We start from the raw sequence: 21,750 nt of genomic DNA on the forward strand, positions 1-21,750 counted from the left end.
TGGCTGTAGACGATGGATCGTGTGGTGTGATCAGGGTGAAAGCTGGAGGTATGCAGGTAGCAATAACGGTCAGTAGGTTTCCGGTATAGGGTGGCGTTTATGTGACCATTGTTTATTAGCACTGTAGTGTCCAGGAAGTGGATCTCTTGTGTGGACTGGACCAGGCTGAGGTTGGTGGTGGGATGGAAATTGTTGAAATCATGGTGGAATTCCTCAAGGGCTTCTTTTCCATGGGTCCAGATGATGATGATGTCATCAATATAGCGCAAGCAGAGTAGGGGCTTTAGGGACGAGAGCTGAGGAAGCGTTGTTCTAAATCAGCCATAAAAATGGTGGCATACCGTGGGGCCATGCGGGTACCCATAGCAGTGAAGTGAGCTGTAGCTCACGAAAGCTCATGCTCAAATAAATTGGTTAGTCTCTAAGGTGCCACAAGTACTCCTTTTCTTTTTGCGAATACAGACTAACACGGCTGTTACTCTGAAACCTGTCATTCCACTTGTGTTTTCCCTACCCCTACTGCATTTTCTCTTGTGTTTTGAGGAGTGCATTGCAAAACTAGTTTTGAAAAGCTACTAATAGGCCCTGATAATGCAGCCATTAACTTCAGGGGGTATACTATGTAGAATATTACAGAATTGGACCCATAATGGTTATTGCAATGTCTTTGAAGATATGTATCAGACTAAAAAACCCCAGGCTGCTTATTCATCCATCTCCAAAATGTCCATACATTTCTGGAGTTTCCTGCAAAATCTTTGTAACACTGTCCTTGCTTGACATACTGCCTTTCTGTAATGCGAAGTAATAAGCAATGCAGATTTATCAACAAAAATCAAAGAAGGCTGCAGCCAGTTGTCTTGCTTTGGAGAGAAATTTACATATTAAATGAGTCAATGTCCTCTCTCATTACACTGTGTTGTGTTATGAAGTAGAGAATCATTGCATGCAGGTTAAGATGCCAATGGATGAAACTTGGATGAGTTGTTGAATTATGAGGTGGTAAATTGGGTTTTCCCAAGGTTACGAGATCATACTCTTTTCATATTAAGGTGGACCTTTATCCTATACTAGACAAGGGGTTGAAAAAATAAGTGTATTTGTTAGCTTCCGCTACTGGGTTTGGGGGGCTTGGGGGATTATTCAGATTCAGATTCTTTTAGTGGCAAAGGTCCTAGTCAAAGAACAGAGCTGTAATAATTCCAGATGGTCCTGTTGGCTGCACCAAATTTAATTTCCATTTCTAGTGAAAAATGGCCACATCTGAACTCATCAGACTCCTATTTTTATTATGGGTGGCCTTATGGAGCCAGGCATTTCTGTGTCCTTCGAATTTAGAAGGTTTCTCCCAGCATGGCATTAGGAGCTCAGATTGTTGTATTCAGCATATAAACAGAATTATTTTAATTTTTATGGGTGCGTATAAGGATCCTGATACAATTTAAAACTTTATTTGGAAGAGGATTGTTGTGAATCATGTGATTGAAATCATTAGAACCCTTTTACTTTGCTCAAACATAAATTTGTTTTTCTACACTTCAGAGAAATGTAGATCTCCAGACATCTTTCTTCAGTGTGTCAGTTTTGGCTTTTCAGAAGCTAGTGCAAATAACAGCATAATAGTTGTATGTTCATTGATGATCAAAACTCTACAGTGCTTACTGACCTTTTTAATACTGGTAAATTAATAGTAAAACTAGTCATCTTAGTCTTCTTAAAATATGTTTACTTTTGACTTGTATTTTGGTTGGTTTAAAAAATGTCTTACATGTATCAAAAATGTAACGAGTCTGGGTGTGTGAACTTTGTTTTTCAAATATGAAACTATTCAGATTTCATGTCTTTGCCTGATTTTAAAAAAAAAACCCACCTTCAGCCTAAAACAGTATTCAGTATTTTGTCTAATATTTGTCAAAGTAGATCTGTGCCAAACTCCTAGATGACTGATCCTTATTTAGTGGCAAATAATAAAATTTCATCTAATGAGAAACTTTGTGTTTTTTAAACTTACACTATTTTGTTTAAAATGTACTTATCTAACAGTCTGTTTTCTAAGCCATTCAGAATACAGCTATTCAGTAGCAGTACACGGAGAAAATTTGATACTATTCCCTATCACAAGACAGCCATTGCAATATGCATCAGTCATTTGATATGATAGACGTAGCCATTAAAATGAGATGCTTTTATAGTATAAATGTCCTGTTATTTGAAAATTGTCTATTTTGCTCCTGCATTTGTTTTTGATAAAGCCTTTGGCTTTGCAATTTATCATCTACTTGCCATACTCCTGTGACAATATCTTATTCCTTTGTTGCAATCTCAAAGTTAAACTTTTAAAATATACATTTGATACTGTATTCAAGAAATGATGTTTTACACTGACAACCCACAATGGTACTTGGTTACTTTCAGCAACCTCTGTTATCCTTTTCATGTGTTTGGATAGTTATGTTGGCTTCATGCCAAACTCAGACCTAGCATTAAGCAGGTATACCTTCATTAAGCTCAAATCAATTTCTTCATTTGTGTTTTTCTATTAAGTATTCTTATACATGCTTTTAAATTATGGATATGTCATCTACATACCACAGACATGGGTGTATTATAAATTGAATAGATGCTCTTGTTTTGTTTCTAAATGGTTAATTTTTATTGTAATTACAATTTTAATTGCCTTACTTGAGAGGGCAACTCAGAGGAACATTTTTAACTTTAGATTTTGTTGTTGTTGGAGTGAAATATTAGCCGTGACCTTAGTAAAAATGTCAGTCTTATGGAATTAAAAAGAGTTTTCCTTGCGTTGGAATCCATTTATTGTATTGTATATTTTCAGATTGTTCCTTGTCATAGAGTATGTAAATGGGGGAGATCTCATGTTTCATATGCAACGGCAAAGAAAACTTCCTGAAGAACATGCAAGGTATTTTACTAATGCGTTGATAAATGTAATAAACTTTTTAATGTTGTGCTATGTAATGAGCCTACAAAAGAATTATCTTAAATGACAACAAGAGAATATAAAAATTTCAAGGGAAATTGCTGTAGGTGGTTTGGAAAGCTTAAAAAAATTAGAAAGCTCAACCTTAAATTTGGAAAGCAGTTCAGTTGAAAGATAAATAATCTTGGTATTCTACAAGGAAACGAGTTTTTAAAAAAAAAGCCTTTGATAATAGGAACAACTAACTGTCATTGCTTTTATATTTGATTAACAGTTCTCTGAAGTGCATTGCTGATATAGGGTTTAAGTGTTTTGGTGAACCTAGTTAAGGGAGTTTTATACAGAAACGAATAAAAAGTACTGTCTTGCAAGTGTTGGCATTACAGACACATGTCTTGGCACTGCATTAGAATAGCTGATGTAGATTTTACTGGCTCAGAAATCCAGTTCTGATGCCCAGTATTTGAGTTTTACAGCTTCAGAGAAATATTCAATAGTATGATGAAAAAAATTTCTTCAATATCAAATTGAAAAAAAATTACTTGCTATAAGTCTTTAGCCTTGTAGACAGTGGCTCTATTTTTTTAATTATTTGTATTTTGATTGTAACAACTACTTTTGAGTGAATTTAGGGGTTTTTGTTGTTTTTATCCTATCCATGGTGAGAAGCCAGATTCTGTTAGCTTTTCCTTCTTACTTTGTTCCTTTGGTTTCAAAAACTGTCATTGGATTTTTTCAATTTATGCCAGTTTTTGTGTAATTCTTCTACTAATGAATGACTCTTTTTTCTGATTTAAGATTTTATGCTGCTGAAATTTGTATTGCTCTGAACTTCCTACACGAGAGAGGAATAATCTATAGAGATTTAAAACTAGACAATGTTCTGCTAGATGCAGAGGGTCATATCAAGTTAACAGATTATGGCATGTGCAAGGTAAGTTTCTCCTCTGATTTTCTGTCTTTCCTTATAATTCTACTGTGAATCTGTATATTTTAATCTAGTTGTGTCAAATAGTCTTGTTGAATGAAATTCTACAGCCAGCAATACCAGGGTAAATCTGAGATACGAAGTTTGCCTAGATTAATGTAAGTGTAACTGAGCCTAGAATTTAGTCTTAAACTGCAGTTCTGCTCTGAAAAATTACTTCTGAAAAATGGCACCACCTTGCTCAACAAATCTATTTCTTGGGTGTATTCCAAGTCATACTGGTGAATTTGTGGACAAAAATAAAGTTCTTACTATGTTTGTGCTGTTAGACCTGCAGATTCAATACAGCTGTGAATGCTGAATTCTGTTCCTTCACATTTGTTACCAACAGAACTGTTAACTAAATTCAATCCGAGGACCAGATATGGCCAAACTGCTTTTACACCCACATAATTTCATTGAAGAAAATGAATTGTAATTTGCCTTTATTTTAGAATAATCAATTCTAATACTTTAGAAGCCAAAGCCACAAGGGGTTCCATAGTTATAGTAATTGATTCTTGACCTTTTGACTAAGATGAAGTGTAGGGACTGGTTAAACCAGCGATGCAACTTTGAGAATGAAACCCTGCCTCACGTCCTGTGCAGCTGTAAACCCCATTCCAGAGCATGGCCACTTCACCACAGCAATGTGCAGAATAGGTTTGTTAAGGCAATTTCAGCATCTGTGAGCTGTTTTCGTTAACTCTTCAATTCTGGACTTCAACTCTCAGCTAAAACTGGATGTTGTGATCACTGATGAGGAACCAGAAGTGAATTATCCCTGTGATGGGTACCCTCCCAGGATGCCACTTGGAACTGGGGTACCAGTGAGCCCACCAGCCTGGGCTCCCTTTCACACTGTGCTGCTGCGATAAGTTGCCAAGCTCTCCACACTTGCTCCTTCACCAGCGTACACACAGATAAGGACACACCCAGCTGCAGCTTCACACACACATGCTGAGATCAGCTCTGCATGGGAAGGCTCAGCTAAGGCACCTCCCAGTTGCTAAGACACGCAATCCCCTCTGGAGCATAAACCCAAAATTATACTGTCTTGCGCTGCGCAGGGAACTGTACAGCATAAACGCATAAAATTCATCCCCTCCCTCAGTGTGGAGAGATGGATGTGACAGCTTTCTGCCCCAAGTTATAATTTCCACAAACACTGCTTTTAGACAAAACAAAACAAGTTTATTAATCTCAAAAGATAGATTTTAAGTGATAGCAAACAGATGAAAACAGATTACCTTAGTAAATAAACAAAACCACAAACTGAGTTTAAGCAAAAAGAAAAGGAGTACTTGTGGCACCTTAGAGACTAACAAATTTATTTGAGCATAAGCTTTCGTACAGCTCACGAAAGCTTATGCTCAAATAAATTTGTTAGCCCTAAGGTGCCACAAGTACTCCTTTTCTTTTTGCGAATACAGACTAACACGGCTGCTACTCTGAAACCTGAGTTTAAGTAGATAGGTAGGGTATGAATTAGCAAATTCTAAGCCTGAGTGAAAACAGGCTGGCAGATTCTTAACGCACAAGTTGCCTTGGCTTTCTCACGTTTTCACACACAGGCTAAAAATTCCTCTAGCCTGAGACCATCACTTCCCACAGTTCAGTCCTTGCCCCTCAAGTGTTTCCAGGTGTATTGTTGTAGGGAGAGTGAGGTATCATCATGATGTCATTGTCCCCCTTTTATATATTCTTCCCACTTGCTGGAAAGCTCTTTTGCTGTGACCTGGGTCAAACAGTTCCCATTGTGTAGTGCTATCTGAGAGGTTTCTAGTGTACACATTTTCTGGGTAATCCTTGTGCTTGTGTGCATTTCCTCCATAAGCCATTCAAATGCCTTTTTACTGTTGTACCTGAAAGGCTGCTTGTGGGTGATTTCAACCTTACGACATGTTTCAGTAACATATACCCAGTCAAACTTCATAACTTCACATATGATAGCACATACCATTCAATGAGATATTAATGTCTAGCAGATCAAGATTTTTAGAATATCACACAAGGCATACTTTGTACAAAACATATCCTAATTACATGACAGTGGTGAATATTGGGGTGCCAGGGTGTCACAATCCCCTTCAAGAATCAGGTCGCTGCCTTCATTGAGACACAGGAATGGAAAATGGAGAAATACACACACATCCTGGCTGGTACCTTGAAAGAATGGGGATACTCCACTGCCGTTCACACACTGATCATCAGAGCATTGGGTGCCTGGGACTGCAAGAATGAGACTGTTTCAGGACTGTGAGGTGCCCAGACACTACTCCAGGCTGATGGAGTAGTTGATAGTTTCAGATACCGCTATATTGAACACATTACTGGACACTGCCAATCTGAGGATAAGATTCAGACCACTAACTGAGAAGCGACAAGACTGAACGATTCTTTGAACTGATTTAACTAACTAGTGTACTTTCTTTTTCTATGTTCTATGCTTAACCACTAATCCTCATCTGTCTTTTCTGCTACAGGCAATTGTCAGCTCATATCACTTTTCTCTCTCTTCATTTGCAATCCATGGTTATAATGTTTTTGACAAGCATGAACTGATATGGCATGGGTACTTATAATGTGTATTCAACAATTTGTGTTCTGTAACTTTAAATATTCTCTAATAAAAGTTTTAATTTGTTTCATATCTGATATGACCTCTATTAGGAGACTAACCCTGCACTTCTAGGGGGATGGCCTTGATGAATTAATACAATAGGTCTTTTCCATCTCTAATTTTTATGATTCTGTATATTTGAATTGTGTTAGCCCTTTTCAATGACTGCCAATCCTCCAAGAGAGACCATCTCTAATAAATTACTGTTGACACTGGAACTTTTTAGCACTGAATAGCACTTCATAAATTTTGATCAAATGCAACCTGTACCTAAAGAGAGACTGAGGCAGGCAAATACAGCCCTACAGAAGGTTATTTGTAGCCTTATTTAAATGAACTGGTATTTGAAATAAAAGTCAAAGCAGATATTAAGAAGCTCAAGTAAATTAATGAACTATGAGGTCAGACTGCTCAGGGGGCTTGTAATGGGATATTACCTCTTTGGGTTGCTGCTTTGACACGCACAAATACTTGCTGGCAGTTGTTGTCTCCAAGTTATTTGTTGGCCCATGTGAAATGAGATGAGGGGTCTCAGTCTAGTTTGTGATGGACCGCCACGTCCCCAAAACCAGCACCACAAGTAGCACCCTTTTTGTCAATTTCAGAGGGTCCAGGGATTGAACGGACCAAGTTAACTGAGCTACCTTCTCCGTCTTATTAGGGGTTCTTCACAGTTCATTATGCACATTAGCAGTGGGGCACTGTGGGGGAGCTTGCATTGTCACTGCTTGTGATATACCTCTTCAAGGAATAAATAGGACTCCAGTTTTCAAGGACTCTTATCTGACGTGTTGCATCAGCACTAATATTCATAACCTGGAGTTAAACGGCAGCAATTGCAAAAAATGATGAATTGGTTTCATCTTTAAAAATAACAAATAAACAATTCCCCAGAAATGAGAGACTTTTTTCTTTGTCTAAACTAAACAAATTAAACGTTATAAATGTCAAGATTAGTAACATCCAGGGTGGATAAAAATCAATTATTTTTCTTTTAATCAAAAAAATCTGAGATTTTTTATATTTAAATCAGATTTTTTTATTTAAAAAGGTTTTTTCCTCAAAATGCAATCTAAAGATAGTTTTAATTAAGTTACATTATAGCTCAAAGAGAGCTCATCATGGAATAGGGATTATAAATTCTAATTCCACAGTATGAGACAATATATTCATGTAACGTTTAAGAAAAGTTTTGTAAATGATTTCCAATAGTTCATGGATTAGGGACCCAATCTTACGGGGTTCCGGGGGCTTCTGTATAGATTATTTAGGTTAATCTTTCTATCTACCCAGTGGGACTCAGTGCTCAGTCTAGAAGATACCATCAGAGATGCTTAATTTTGCAGTTCTCAAACGGTGGATTTGTCTGTGGAGATAACATGCTTGTTAACAGCAAAAATGTTTTAAATAAATAAATTTAATGTATAGAGGTGAGAAATAACAGACCTCAACCCTATTGTCCCCTGTAAATTTGTGTACACAGAGTCAAACCCTTACATCTCTCTAAAAGTGCAAAATTTCAAAAAGTTCAATAAATAGAAGATTGCTGAGGGCGGAATAGATCTGGACAAGGAGAAGAAGTCTGGAGATAAATGTGAAAAGGGAGGGACAGGCAGTAGAAAGAAACAAAAGTGAAACGGAGCATCATATTCCAGAAATCTTGAGGTCTTTCTGAGTGTAGCCTTCATTGATTTCAGATCTACCATACCATTCTCTCACTAGAAGGGAAAACCTATAATGGCAGCAGGCTGTAAAAGAGACCCAGTTTGGGAATAAGAACCATTCAGGAAATATGTTTGCTGCTGATACTTTAAAGAAAGTCACACCAGTGAACTGGTGGAAGTCACTTAAGCACTTGGATTCAGCGACTGTTGAAGTAATGATCTCACTTTTAACAGCAGTAGCTTCTTCTGCCGGGGTAGAAAGAATATTTTCTTCCTTTGGACTAATTCATTCCAAATTGAGAAATCGTTTAGGACCTGAAAAAGCAGGAAAGCTTGTTTTTCTTTTCCAGATTATGAACAAACGGGAAAATGAAGGTGAAGACGACTGAGTTAGCTGCAGAAGCCAATATTTTAAGTTTCTCTTATTGACCTGGCTGACAGTCTATTTAATATTTTGGGTTTTTTTATATTTCATTTAATTATTTTAGTTAAAAACAATTTTAACAAAAACAAACCTGGTTTTAAAAAACTTGAATGTTTAACTAAATTCAAAAATTCATATGCTTGTTTTGTTAAAATATTATGCATCTGCTACTGAAGAAAAAAAATCCAGAATACATAATGTTGTTGTTTCAGTTAAATAAAACAATTTAAATGTCTGTCTGGTGGTGGTCTCCTCCTAATACAGCAAGGCAAGAAAATCCTCCAAATATTAATGATTAACCTGTTGAATTGGTGATAGTTCACCTCCCAGTGACTTCATAAATATCTGCTTCAGTTACCTTTTGTAAATGAAATAACCAAACAATCATTAATTTTCTGATATAGCTGTAAAATTAATCTGAAAAGTTTTCAAAATAAATCACTTAAATGTATTGTGTGTACCTTCTAAAAATGAAACCTACATCTGTCTCTGAGTTGTAAAGACTATGTATTAAGGTTTATAATAACCAACAAGAATGCACTTTTATGTAGAAGTCCATGATTAAATAATCTTCCTGACCAGTGATTTAAATCAATTTGATTTAAATCAATTTTATTTAAATCAGTTCCACCCTGGTAATGTCACACACACTTACCATGATGAAGGGCTGTAAAAAAAATTTAAAAGTTTGTTTTGACTGGTAGGAGTTTTTGGGAGGAGTCTTATCACTACCTTGACCCCTGGAATCTCGTTGGTGAATGGAGGCATCTTAGACTCCTGGTTTTAAATACTTATAAAAGCGTGGTTGAAGGTAAATTGCTGCAGGTAGAATTTAACTTTCAAAAGATGAATTGGTCTATTCCAATAGGAAGGATTGGGTCCTGGTGACACGACAAGCACTTTCTGTGGAACGCCAAATTACATTGCACCAGAGATCCTAAGAGGGGAAGAATATGGTGAGTTGGTGCATAAACTTGTAAGTTTAATTACAGTGAATCACTAATTTAAGTTCCAATTTGCAGGACACTAAGAGTACAGTTTTAATTAAGCTTACATGTTTTTACTCTGTTTTCTGAATTTTTAGTTTAATTTTCTCAGATGTACTTCAGACAGTTTGTGTTTTTTGACCCTCATAGTCATGGATGTACAGCTTCTATTAAAAGATATTTCTAGAAAGGGTGAGCTTTTTCCTGAAAGAGAACTCCTGCTTTGTGCTACAGAGCAGATACCACAACCCAATCCTTTTATGCTGGTTTGAGCTTTCAGCTGTTTGGATCAGGGTGTCGGACAACAGAAAACATAGAATTCGAAACAGTAGTAGTTTATAGGAGCACACTAACTACTGTTGTGAATTTAAAAAGTGGCCTATCTAGTTGGTAAAATACCTGAGTACTGTCATTTTCCTATATGGTAACATAGCATTCACAACTTTCAAAAATCCTCCAGTATCTTCCAGCTTTAAGAAGTATATTGACCTTTATCTTGGCACTGTTAATTGAAGTCTCACTCTCTTGTGGACTGTTATGGCCCAGCTACAAGTTCCTGAACAAATTACCGTTACTAATTTTTCTCCAAAGTGCTCTATTAAAGGCTATTCCTGTGAGGCACTGAGCCCTGCTGCTAGCAGTTTCAGTGGGAGTTGAGGATTCTCAGCTCTCTGCAGAATCAGGTCCTTAATCTCCATCGGTGATGCAATAAATGTCATTGTACCATTATCCTAGAACCAGGAATTATTACCTGAAAATGTGTTCTTTAATGCTTATAGGGTTCAGTGTGGACTGGTGGGCTCTTGGTGTCCTGATGTTTGAAATGATGGCAGGAAGATCTCCATTTGATATAATAACTGACAATCCAGACATGAACACTGAAGATTACCTCTTCCAAGGTATATTTAAGATTTGTTGTTTTGTTTTTGTTTTGAGTTTCAGTGTTTTTTTTTTCTTGAATCCCTTTGAAGGAAGAACAAAACACTAAATAATGAAAATTAGCAACCACCTTTTACATACTGTGGGTGCCTTCTCTCTTCCTTTTAATTTCCTACACAGCAAAGATGTAAGAGAGGTCTCAGTAGTTCCCATCATCTCATGACTACCAGTGATACTAGCATAGGTAAACAGGGCTGTGGTATTTCAGCTGGCCGCATGCTTCAAGCCTGGGAAGACACACAGGCTCGCTCTGCTAAAAATAGCAGTGTGCATGTTGCGGCATGGGCGGCAGCTCAGATGAGCCACCTGAGCTCAGACCCAGGTAGGCAGGTGAGTCCAGGTTCAGGTGCCTAGCCTGCGGCATCACCCCTGCCACAGCATCCACACCGCTATTATTAGCAGGCTAATTTGAGAGGAGCTGCTTACTATGTGTTGGTCTTCCTGGGCTGGGAGACATGCTTCCAGCTACCGTGTAGACTTACCCAGTGAGTTCAGAAGTAGCCATTGAAAACAAGGTTCAGAAATCTTGGGTTGAATCTGTGTGTGCCCTCTTTGAATTGCAGTTCAAGACCATAAATCCATTGTTATGTTCAACAAAGACATTATCATTCATATTACTCTTATACTCTGGTATATTTTTCTCTTTCACCCTAGTTCTTTGGTACATATGTTTATATTCCTTGTATGTCTTATATTTTATAACTTACTTTGAATGTAACAAAATGAATTGAGCACAATGGCAGATGATGTGCTTCTAGAACTTGCTAGTTGCTTCCCACAACGTGTTACACCCCGAGAATACTGACCTATACATTTATCCCCAACTTAAAACAGTTAATCTGATAAATACAATGTAAGCGTTGTTAATAGTATTAGACTTGATGGTGGTCTCCAGACACCTGACTGGTCACATGCAGCTGGCTTGCCTTGATGCCAGTCAAGAGAAACAGAACAGGTGGGAGGGAGAGATGAAATGAAATGAAGACACAGTAGACCGCCTGACTGACTTTCTTCAGAAAGGGCAAAACACTCATTGAACCAAAGGCTATTAATACTTCAGTGATATTTCTTTTCCATTAAACCAACTGCTGTAATTGCCACAAGGATGTTAAGTTATCATCAGTAGGGACAGAACGTGCCAATGAAAGGAATGGGAGACCATGCATTAGACAGTGTGTCTGCTAGGTTGTGTCCAGAGTATGGAAAGGTTCTTGAAAACTGTATTATAAGAAGGCATTGAGGGAACTTTCTGGGCACCAACCATATCTACCTGTAGTTTTGCTCCAGCTAACTTTTTCTGTTTCTCTATGGTGATTTCTTGGTAGCAGTGTCATAAGTTACTTTAATAGCAACTGGTTTGCATGGGTAGCAGTGTGCCCATTATTCTAATCAAAGGTGGTAGCATGCACAACCATGTCAAGTACAGGAGCAATGCTGAAAGTGCTTGATTGGTAAAGAGTGAATTGCAAAGGTGTATGTGCATAGTCTCAGAGAAGGAAGAGAGGATTGGAAGGAATTTTTCCCCAGGTCAGACTGGTGGTGACCTTAGGGTTTTTGTATTCCTCTGCAACATGGGGCCTGGGTCACTCTCCAGAATTCTATGGGTATATCTCACTTAATAAAATTCCCTGCCATTGCAGAGACCTCAGGCATTGGTGCACCAAGATCCCTCCCATTCTATGCCTGAGGCATATAATAGTTTAGTCTCCTGTGGGCTGTAATACTTTGGGTGTTGGATTTAGTGTGCAGATGCTAGTTAGTGCTTGTGGCCTTAAACTCTGACTCATTCTGAAATACTTCCTAGTGACCAATCTGACTGCCGGTGTGAGCAGTCTCAAGCACCACTGTGTACTCTTTTTAAAGTGCATAACTAGTCTCCAAAATACTCCTTGAGTGGGAATACTGTATAATGAAGGAAGAAAGTTGCTTGTAATGACACAATGGGGAATCCCCACAACCTCTGGTCCAGTGTAATATTTCCTCAATTGTTAAAAAATGTGAGATCACATTTATATAACCCCTTGATCAGGACTTTAAGGAGATGAAAAGCCTTTATACAATGTGTTTATCAGTATGACAGGATGAAAGAAATGATGCATGAGATTAAGAATTTTCAGAAAGTCTTTAAATGTCACTGCTACCATAGCACTTTTCATGTGAAGATCCCAAGATACAAACATTAACTGGGTAAGCCTTGCAAAGTTAGAGAAAAGTAAATGCTCATTTGATGGTTGTGGAAGCAGGAACTAAATGTTGAAGTGACTTGCCCCCATAGTCGTTAATGTGTCAGTCACACAAAAAAAGGAATTGCACTCAGGAGCCTTGACTCCTAATCCCCTGCTCTAACCACTGGATTCATTGCCCCCAGCTTTTTGAAAACAAAAATGAGTATGCTGGCTTTCTCTTCTGAGTTATGTCCTTAAAAGTCCATTTTATAGTACATTTAGAAAAGATATTAACCAGAGAGAGTGTGGAGTGACTTTTTATATTAAGAAAAAATAAAATAAAATTGTATAGCCTGGCAAATTTAGCAGAAATAACTTAAATAGTTGCTATATTAGTACATTGTCCCCGCAGTAATACAAATAAAGTTTTTATTAAAATCATAGTGGATGTCATATAACAGAGTGCAAAACATATTGGGGTTTTGTTTTTTTTTAAACTTGTAACAGTTATCCTTGAAAAGCCAATCCGGATTCCAAGATTTCTCTCTGTCAAGGCCTCTCATGTCTTAAAAGGATTTTTAAACAAGGTAAGTTTTACAACACTGTTGTTTATATAAGTTCAATAGCTCAGAGCTTCATGTTATAAAACATAAATTAATTAAAAACTTAGAGGTGTATCTACTTTCTGTAAAGAAATTTTATAAAATCAGGACATATAGCTTCCAAAAAAGAATCTTTTAAATTGCTGATTTTTCATGTGAAAATTTTATAGCATGGAACTTCATTTGAAAATGTACTAGCAAGTTGGCAAGTTAGTAAAATGGTCTTTTATAATGAAACTGAGTACAAAACCTAAGATAATTATTGGTCTGTGTTTGCAAACAATTATTAAATGAGTAGTCCTTACTAATACAAGCAGACCAAGTGAAATCAGTGGAACTATTATCTGCATCAATAGGGAAAACAGCACATTTATTAAGTAAATTCAGAGTGTTGATATCACGAGAAATGCTGTAAAATAAAAAGTCTAAAATGAATTTTCAAACCCATGAAGTTTTGAAAACTAGATTGCCTTGATTTATTTTACCAACAGTGTATGTACTACTGCCTGTCCCTGTATGATCTACCTGCGCCAGTGAAAAACTGGAGACTCTGTCATGATAGAACAAAGAAAAAGAAGTGTAAAGACAAACACGATATTGATTGTGTTTTCTCTTGTCTTCCACAGGATCCCAAAGAAAGGCTTGGCTGCCAGCCACAGACAGGGTTTTCTGATATCAAGTCTCACACATTTTTCCGCAGCATAGACTGGGATCTGGTAAAAATTTATTCTACTTAAGTATGTTAAATAGAGACATGTTCCTTCAATGTTTTAATTACTGTGTGCATGAACCTATCATGGTAAACACTCTGTTAATGAATACTCTCTTCAAAAATACAGTTGCTCATAACTGAAAGAATACATCAAACCTCAAAGTATTCATATAAAATTAACTTCAGTTTAGGCTTTTCATTAATGTAAAAATGTTGGAAACTAGATTTATTTCATGGTCAAAAATGTGACTTGTTACCAAATATTAAGTGTAGTTTCACTCATGGTCTTTACTTTAAAAATGTGAGGTTAAATTTTTAGTAAAAAGACAATTGTGATATTAGGTAGAAAATAACAAAAACACATTATTTAAACCATAATAAAGTCTTGGGGGCCAATTAATTCCCTGAATTCTATTGGTAGGTGCTGCAGAACTTGTGCTGCAGCCCCTAGCGTTGGTCCTTGTAATGCACCAGGTGGACTTTTCACACCAACCCTCTCTCTCCCAGAAGAGCTGGGGTTAGAATTTGTCTGGGAGAGCCACAAAATGGGTAAGGTATGACAAGATTGAGGGTGGGGGGGAAGGGAGGGCGGGGAAGAAAACATATGCTGATTCAGCAGAGATCTTCCGTTGGTGGAGTTCTTGTGGAGCCCTGCTTTTAATTTAAAGCTGCTGCTACCTGATAGTTTCCAATAGAGGAAGTGGCAACATGTATAGATTGCAACCTATTGTTCTTGATGGTCTGAAGCAAGCCCTCTCTAACATTTGTCTAAATCTTATATTTAATTGTTTTAGGCAGGTCTGATTCCAGGGAGGCAAAATATCCTAAGCAAGTCTTGAGTAGTGGTAAATGTAACGGGGACTTTGGAAGAAGTAGCAGCCTGGTATTCTGTTCCGGGGGGGGAAAATACTAGAGTGAAGCTGTTATTAGTGTATGCTGTATGTAGAATAAGAATGGCCATACTGGGTCGGACCAAAGGTCCATCTAGCTCAGTATCCTGTCCAACAGTAGCCAATGCCAGGTGTTTTAGAGGGAATGAACAGAACAAGTAATCATCAAGTGATCCATTTATATGCATCATTTATATACATGGCATCAGACAGACACATAAGAAGGCAGTTTCCTTACAGTTTACAATATAAGGCCCCAGTCATACAAAACCTTACATATGTGATCCTTCCTTACCTGAATAGTCCCATTGATTTAAATTGGGCTGTTAATATTTGTAGAATCGGGCCCTTAAAAGACAAAATGACCTAAGGAAGAGATGCGACTTGAATGCAGTATGATTGAGTAGTTGTGTTTTGCTTGCTTGCTGGTTACTTTCAAGCTTTACATTTTGTTTTGTTACTCCTTGCTCTTAGGGATGTTTTTGGTCTATAATGTGGGATAAGATGTACTTCTGTTTCAGTGGGATTTGCAAGAAGGTGCATGCAGTTATGATCAGTTTAAGCGTCAGTTGATCTAGAAGAATACCAGTCACTTCTTGATTATGTCCACTGCTATCATCACGAAATCATCATTAAAAACTCTTATCTGCTACACTAACTACTTTATGGCTAAGGTGCCAACTATATCAGGAACATTATTTTAGTTAGCTATGTAAATTTTTAATAGCTAGTTTAATGATGGAGATGCAAGTATGCATTATTATTTTTTGCAGTACTGTGAACTCTATAGGAAATATCGTAGAAACAGGAGGTAATGACTCGAGCATCATGAGAGAAGTTTTCAGAGAAAGGGAGAAAACAGAATGATTAAATTTTTACTTTGAGGCTCGTCGTTCAGACCATCCTTATTGAAGTTCTTCATAGAAGAAGCTTTCTACAGAGGCAGAATGTCTGGCATTTCTATAGCTGTTCATATAACACAGAGGATCTGATTAAGCTATTAATAATTTGTGAAGATATAGGTTTTAAATAGCTCCCTTAATCTGGTGTGTGATGTTGTTGTTTTACGGCATGCACCTTCAGGCACTATGATGCTAATTAATAGGAACATCAACATCAAACTTCACATACTGTAGCTTTATGAGAGAAGATTTTGTTGGATTCATTTTATATTTGTAAAAGAGACTTTTACCCTGCTTCGCTTACTTTATATTTCATGGTGATCACTTGGGAAGACCACCCCAAACTGAAACAGAGTGATTATGTAATCCTGGCTTCTTTTCAACAGAGCTGTGTCATGTAAATTACTATCTTGAGATGTAAATTATGCATCGTTTAACATTTTGATACGATTACAGGAAAATCATGTTTACTTTGGGTCCCTGTCGTATTCTGTGTTCTATTTAGAAGATGATGCTGCGTGTAGTTGTTTTAGGTGTCACTATCCTTTCAGTGTAGGCCAAAATATTTCAGTTTTGTAAAGTGAATAAATAGAAGCCTCATATAAATATTTTTATTACTTTTTAATTTAGTGAATCTTCTTCTGGATTACAAGTGGTGAGGGGGAGATTTTCATTAAACATTTCTCAGTATCATTTACCTTGAAATACAGTGCCTTACACAACAAAACCAGAGGGTAAAATTGACAAGAAACTATTGCCAGGGTCCAGCCTGAGTGAAGTGCAAAAAATAAACAAAATGTATAGATAGTGAAAGGAGACAGATTCTAAATATCTTTTCAGTGTTAGCAATCTAAGGTGTAAGTAGTAAAGGTAAAGACATTTTTCAGTGAATTTTAAACTTAATGGCCTGATTTTGAAAGGTACTGAGATTCCTCCAACCACGTAATTGGAAGCAAGGTGCTCAGTACCTCTTAATTTTGATGATTTTTTGCATGAGGGATATGTTATACAATAGGGGTCTATTATAACTTGAGTATTGGGACATTGCTCTGCATGAAATGAGGCAGTAACATTCTGGAACCTAGTAAGACAGCTTTCCTAATTCTTTTAGAACACTTACCAAATGTTTTCTACTATATAAGACAAAATCCATTTATATTCCAAATCTCTGTGTTTCTTGACTATGCCTTACATAATAAAAGCAATACTACAAAATTGTGGTTGATGTCACTGCTTAGGTGTGCAGAGATACAATGGAGGTGGACCTAGAATAAAGATGCAGATAAAGAGTGATATGTCTGACAAAATTAATTGCCTACAAAATGCATTTTGGGGGGAATTGTAATGGAGACCTGTATAAGAATATTTTATTAATACACTCGGTGGAGTTTTGTCCATTCACAGCTAGATCTGAACTTGGCCCATTTATGGTTGTGATGACTTCCAGATGATCAGACCAAGTTGGCTGATAGTTTGATACGTGGTTTGAGAAGTAAACATACTAACCCTACATAATCAAAGATACGGAGACTGTCAATAAGTTCAACCTAAACAATGATCAGTGATTCAGTGAGAAGCAAAGTTATTGTGGGAATGAAACTGGAAGGAAGCGAAAAATATAGTCTTGGAAAATAGAGTACATCAAGAGCAGTTCCAGGTAACGTGGAAAGATTGCTTCCAGACAGGTTAAGAATTCTTAGGAATGTCCACCTCAAAGGAAAAGAGCACTTGCATTTTGAACAAAAGGCCACTGATTTCAATAGGAGTTAGGCCCTTAACCTGCTTAAGTGCCTTTTAGCATCCCACTCACCAGGCACCTGTCTGAAACTAAATACCTTTGAAAATCTGGCCCAAAGTAAACAATGTAATTGGATAAGAAGGAGAAAAAAATTACAGAAAGATCTTTGGTAGTAAGGTGAAAATGACACTGATAAGCAGTGAGAAGAAACCTCATATTTATGTGTGAAGTACATACAAAGGTGGTTAAACATTTTTAAATAGAGCAGTTTGAATAGTGTTGAGTGGATGAAGAAGTAACTAACCTTTCACTTAAAAGAATAAGCAAAACCTTTTTGGAAGATGTTGACAAAACAATATATCGAATATTTGTATCTTTAAAAAGAAGACTAAGACAGCAGAGAGGGAGCATAGAGCTGTGATCTGCCTAACACAGAGCATAACTATTTGTGAAAGTCATTGCTGGGAAGATTGTACTTCAAGGCTTTCTCTTGCTATGTGTTATGAGCTTACTTCCCAGAAGTTACAAAGAAATAAAACTAAAAAGAAAAATTACCTTAGCAGTCTGGAGAATACATATATGAAAGCAGGAAGTGCGACAAAGCTGGTTAAGGATGGAGTCAGGAAATACCTAGAGGGATTTCATGGAGGTGTAAAGCAGCAAACCTACAGAAATGTTGTCTTTAATAAATTAAATCTTTGCCTCTGTGGCCGTAAATAGAGAGGCATAAAAAGATAGATCGGAAAAGACACACATGGGACTCAGAATGTCAGAAAAGATTGTAATTTTCAGAAAGCAAGCTGATTTCAGCCTTAAATTAGCTCAGTGAATTAGATATACCCCTCCCTGAGATTCTTAAGGGGGCTGATAAAACTGATTCGAATGCATTTTGTGGCAACTGATTCCTCAGTTCCTCAAATTAAAGGCTGCAACACTGCCACCTACTTGTTAAAATAGACTTTTACTTTCATATTCCAATGGATGTAATATCATCCTAAAGATAGAGTCCAGTTTTTACTCTTTCTACTCTTTGAACACCATCTTATATCCATTCAGAATGCTGCTGCAAAAATTATTTTCCTAGCCCATCACTTTTACCATGTCTCTCCTCTCTTTGCATCCCTCTGCTGTATAAGCCTAAACTAACTGCCCTCACGTTTGTGGCCTGTTGATGCCCATCTCTGTCATCCACATGTTAAATTTCCAAACAAGCATCTTTGTGTTGTCTCCTGGGCCTGCCTCTCACTCTTGGGTGGAGCGCCCCATAAACATCCACAAAACTAACAGGCTTTCCTCCTTCCAAACCCTCCTTAAAACTTTCTTTTTCTGTGATGTCTACAAAAAGCTTAACAGTTAGGCTGCTGGTGTGCTGAGATCACGCCCTATCATACCGACTGATATTGTCTCTGTTTCCTTGCACTCCGTCTGTTGTCTCTTGTTTTATACTTAAATTGTAAACTCTGAGGTAGGGACCATCTTTTTCTTCTCGTTTGTACAGCGCCTAGCACAGCGGTGTCCTGGTCCAAGCCCAGGGCTCTGAGGTTATGGTAATACAAATAATAAATAATCATGCTCAGTGATGATCTGCTTAGCTCTAGCAGTATATTCAATTGTTACTATCAAACCAGTGATGGGCGGATGGACGTGTGCATGCACACACAGAGTATGGGTCCTTCTTTGGTAAATTTAAAAGAAAATAAAAGCTATTTATTTAGAATCTAAAAGTCAGGAACTGGTTTATAACTGTTTTAAATAGGTCAAATTTTGGGCCAAACTGCGTGACAGCAATTCTTTTAAGCTACAGATCGGTGCACCCAAAATCTCAAGTACTGTACAAATGTTGCATTCCAGTTGGCATAATTACAGACTTTCATGTAACGCGTCCCTTACTGCTAAATAATAATACCCTCCCACAATTCCCAAGTATTGTCTTGTGAGCAGTCTTAGTCTGTATATTGATTTCAGAATCATGTCTTTTTATTGCAGGTTTAGTCCTTACTGTAGTAACTGCATCAAGACTTTTGCAGCTCTTTCAAAGGACTACAATATATAGGCAAAGCCCTGAAAAATTTAATTGGGTATGAAAATCGTAGTTATTACTGCAGCAGAGTTTATGGGGTATAATACAATTAAGTACATTGATATGTTAGGATATAGCCTCCTCAAAGAGCAGAGAAGTGCTATTAAAATCAGTAAGAGAAGAAAGGATTCCCCATTAACTTTTTGGAGGGTGAAGGGGGGAGCATTCAAGTGCTGTGAGAGAATCTGTCAGCCTTGAAAGAACACTGAACTAAATTAGGAAAAATACAACATAAAATGTGTGTATTCCTTGTTGATCTCTATCGTTAAATGCTGCATATTCATTGTAATGGTTTCCATTGCCTGGCTAAACAAGATGTTTTATCTGGGTATTTTGACATTAATCTCAAAAGAATGTTTTCAACTTGAATTTATAGAGTTATTTTACACTGTCCATTACAAGTCAGTAGCTGACTTTTGTTTTATAACAGAAGTAAATTTAGCTGTGAAAGGTTAGAAAACTGAATTGCTCTATTTTTCATCATAAAATAAACACACACAAATCCCCACAATTGTTGTCCTAAAAGTGATTTTAAAAGAATCTTAAAATGAAGTCTTGAGCCTTTCAGTTTGAACAAAATTCTGATTTAAGTAGTTCAACCAACATTTTATTTGTTGTGCATATATAACAGGTGTCTTGGGGGATGGAAGATTGGTGGAGAATGGTTTGACTAGGGTCTTTTAGCTTAAGACTTCTGTGTCTAGTGTCAGAAACCCGAAGTGGGAGAAAACCCTCTTCTGAGCATTTCAGAACCACAAAAGATGTAGGTTCAGATCAGCTTCTAAAACTGGGTAAAAGTTCAGGGGGATCCTTAGGATGTCTGAGCCAGACTTCTCATCTTAAAATCCTACATCCCATTTTTGAGCACATGTAACCTTGTGTCAGAACATTAAACAAGATTCAGAATCTTTAGATTTAGATGTAACTTTTGAGGGCTAGAATTGTTGCCGTATAATATTGTGTTAGCGAATTGAGTCACACATCAGCTCGTCATCTTACCGACGTTAAGTAACATCCATCATTTTAATCCTCATATGTCTTGGTTTAATAGACAATAAAATGTTAAATTGCAGCAAAGCAGATGGCTAAATTTTAACTAACATCAATCCTTGAAAAAATTTATTGTATAAAAAATTTTGTAATTGCAAGTAGTAGGTGATGTATTGGATCCAGATGTGAACACTGTAAAGAAGGAATTTTACACTAGGTGTGAAGTATAACAGAAAGGTAGGTCCCTAATTGAGGGGGTTTGTCAAAAGGTACTGGAATTATTTTTCATTTAATTATTGTTAAAGGGTATGCAATTCATGTCCTTATTTGTACTATCCGTTTTTACTGAATTTATTTTCTGGTGACTTATAAAACATGGGAGTCAAGTAAACGAGACACCTACAGTAATATTTTTAATTAATGGGCTCTTACATAGGTTCCCAAAGTATTTGGAAAACATGATCTCTCAAGGGGTATAGACACACTCCATCATTTCCTCCCCCACTCCCTTATATCTGCCCCACCTCATTTCATGGTTATCAGTCTTAAACTACTTGTTGACCCAAGGTGCAAAATGCCTTTAGCCACATTGAAGACTGACACCACTGAGAGGAGGCAGGCAGGCTTTTGTGGGCTTGGAGCTGTAGCAAGTGTAACTTGGCTTGGCAGGATTCAATTTCATCAATAACTATCAGTAAATATCAATTTCAGCTGATGGCTGAACTAGATTGGTGTTTTTTCCCCATCACAACAGTGGGCATGCCTGCAGGGATTGCATTTCACTAGTTCTGCAGCCGTGTAGGGAGCCCTCAGGAGCCCTGCTGTCACAGGAGTGAGAGAGCAGGCCCATGATTGTGGTGACACCTGATCCCTGCAGGTCCTAGTGGGGCAGAGCAGAGACCCTTGGCCAGGACTGCAAGGAAGAAGAGGACAGCAGTGCAGGGAGCAGTCTGCAGCCTCACTGTCACAGAACCATTGTCTCTTTCCCCAGCTGGGAGTACTGGTGATCTGTGCTCTGCCTCACCAGAACCACAGCCTTTCCCACCCCTTGCGCATGCAGGGGTTGGATGCCACTGGCCCTACAGCCATGCAGGGAACCCCTGCAAATCCGTTGTGATGGGAGTTCC

At 37.5% G+C, this 21,750-nt stretch overlaps 1 protein-coding gene across 11 annotated transcripts in view; it reads left to right on the forward strand.

Moving 5' to 3' along the window:
* PRKCZ (protein kinase C zeta) overlaps positions 1 to 21,750 on the forward strand; it is a 158,770-nt gene that overhangs the window by 118,190 nt on the left and 18,830 nt on the right. For 8 of the 11 annotated variants that reach the window (XM_073316898.1, XM_073316902.1, XM_073316905.1 and 5 more), the window contains 6 exons: positions 2,837 to 2,923; positions 3,740 to 3,875; positions 9,488 to 9,575; positions 10,385 to 10,504; positions 13,217 to 13,296; positions 13,938 to 14,027. In XM_073316898.1, coding sequence (XP_073172999.1) covers positions 2,837 to 2,923; positions 3,740 to 3,875; positions 9,488 to 9,575; positions 10,385 to 10,504; positions 13,217 to 13,296; positions 13,938 to 14,027 — 601 coding nt within the window. Of the gene's footprint in view, positions 1 to 2,836; positions 2,924 to 3,739; positions 3,876 to 9,487; positions 9,576 to 10,384; positions 10,505 to 13,216; positions 13,297 to 13,937; positions 14,049 to 21,750 lie in introns of all 11 variants that reach the window. The other 3 variants (XM_073316904.1, XR_012155570.1, XM_073316907.1) reach the window with 3 other exon arrangements.

Source organism: Lepidochelys kempii, chromosome 18 (genome assembly GCF_965140265.1).
Source record: "Lepidochelys kempii isolate rLepKem1 chromosome 18, rLepKem1.hap2, whole genome shotgun sequence".
Lineage (NCBI taxonomy): Eukaryota > Metazoa > Chordata > Testudines > Cheloniidae > Lepidochelys > Lepidochelys kempii.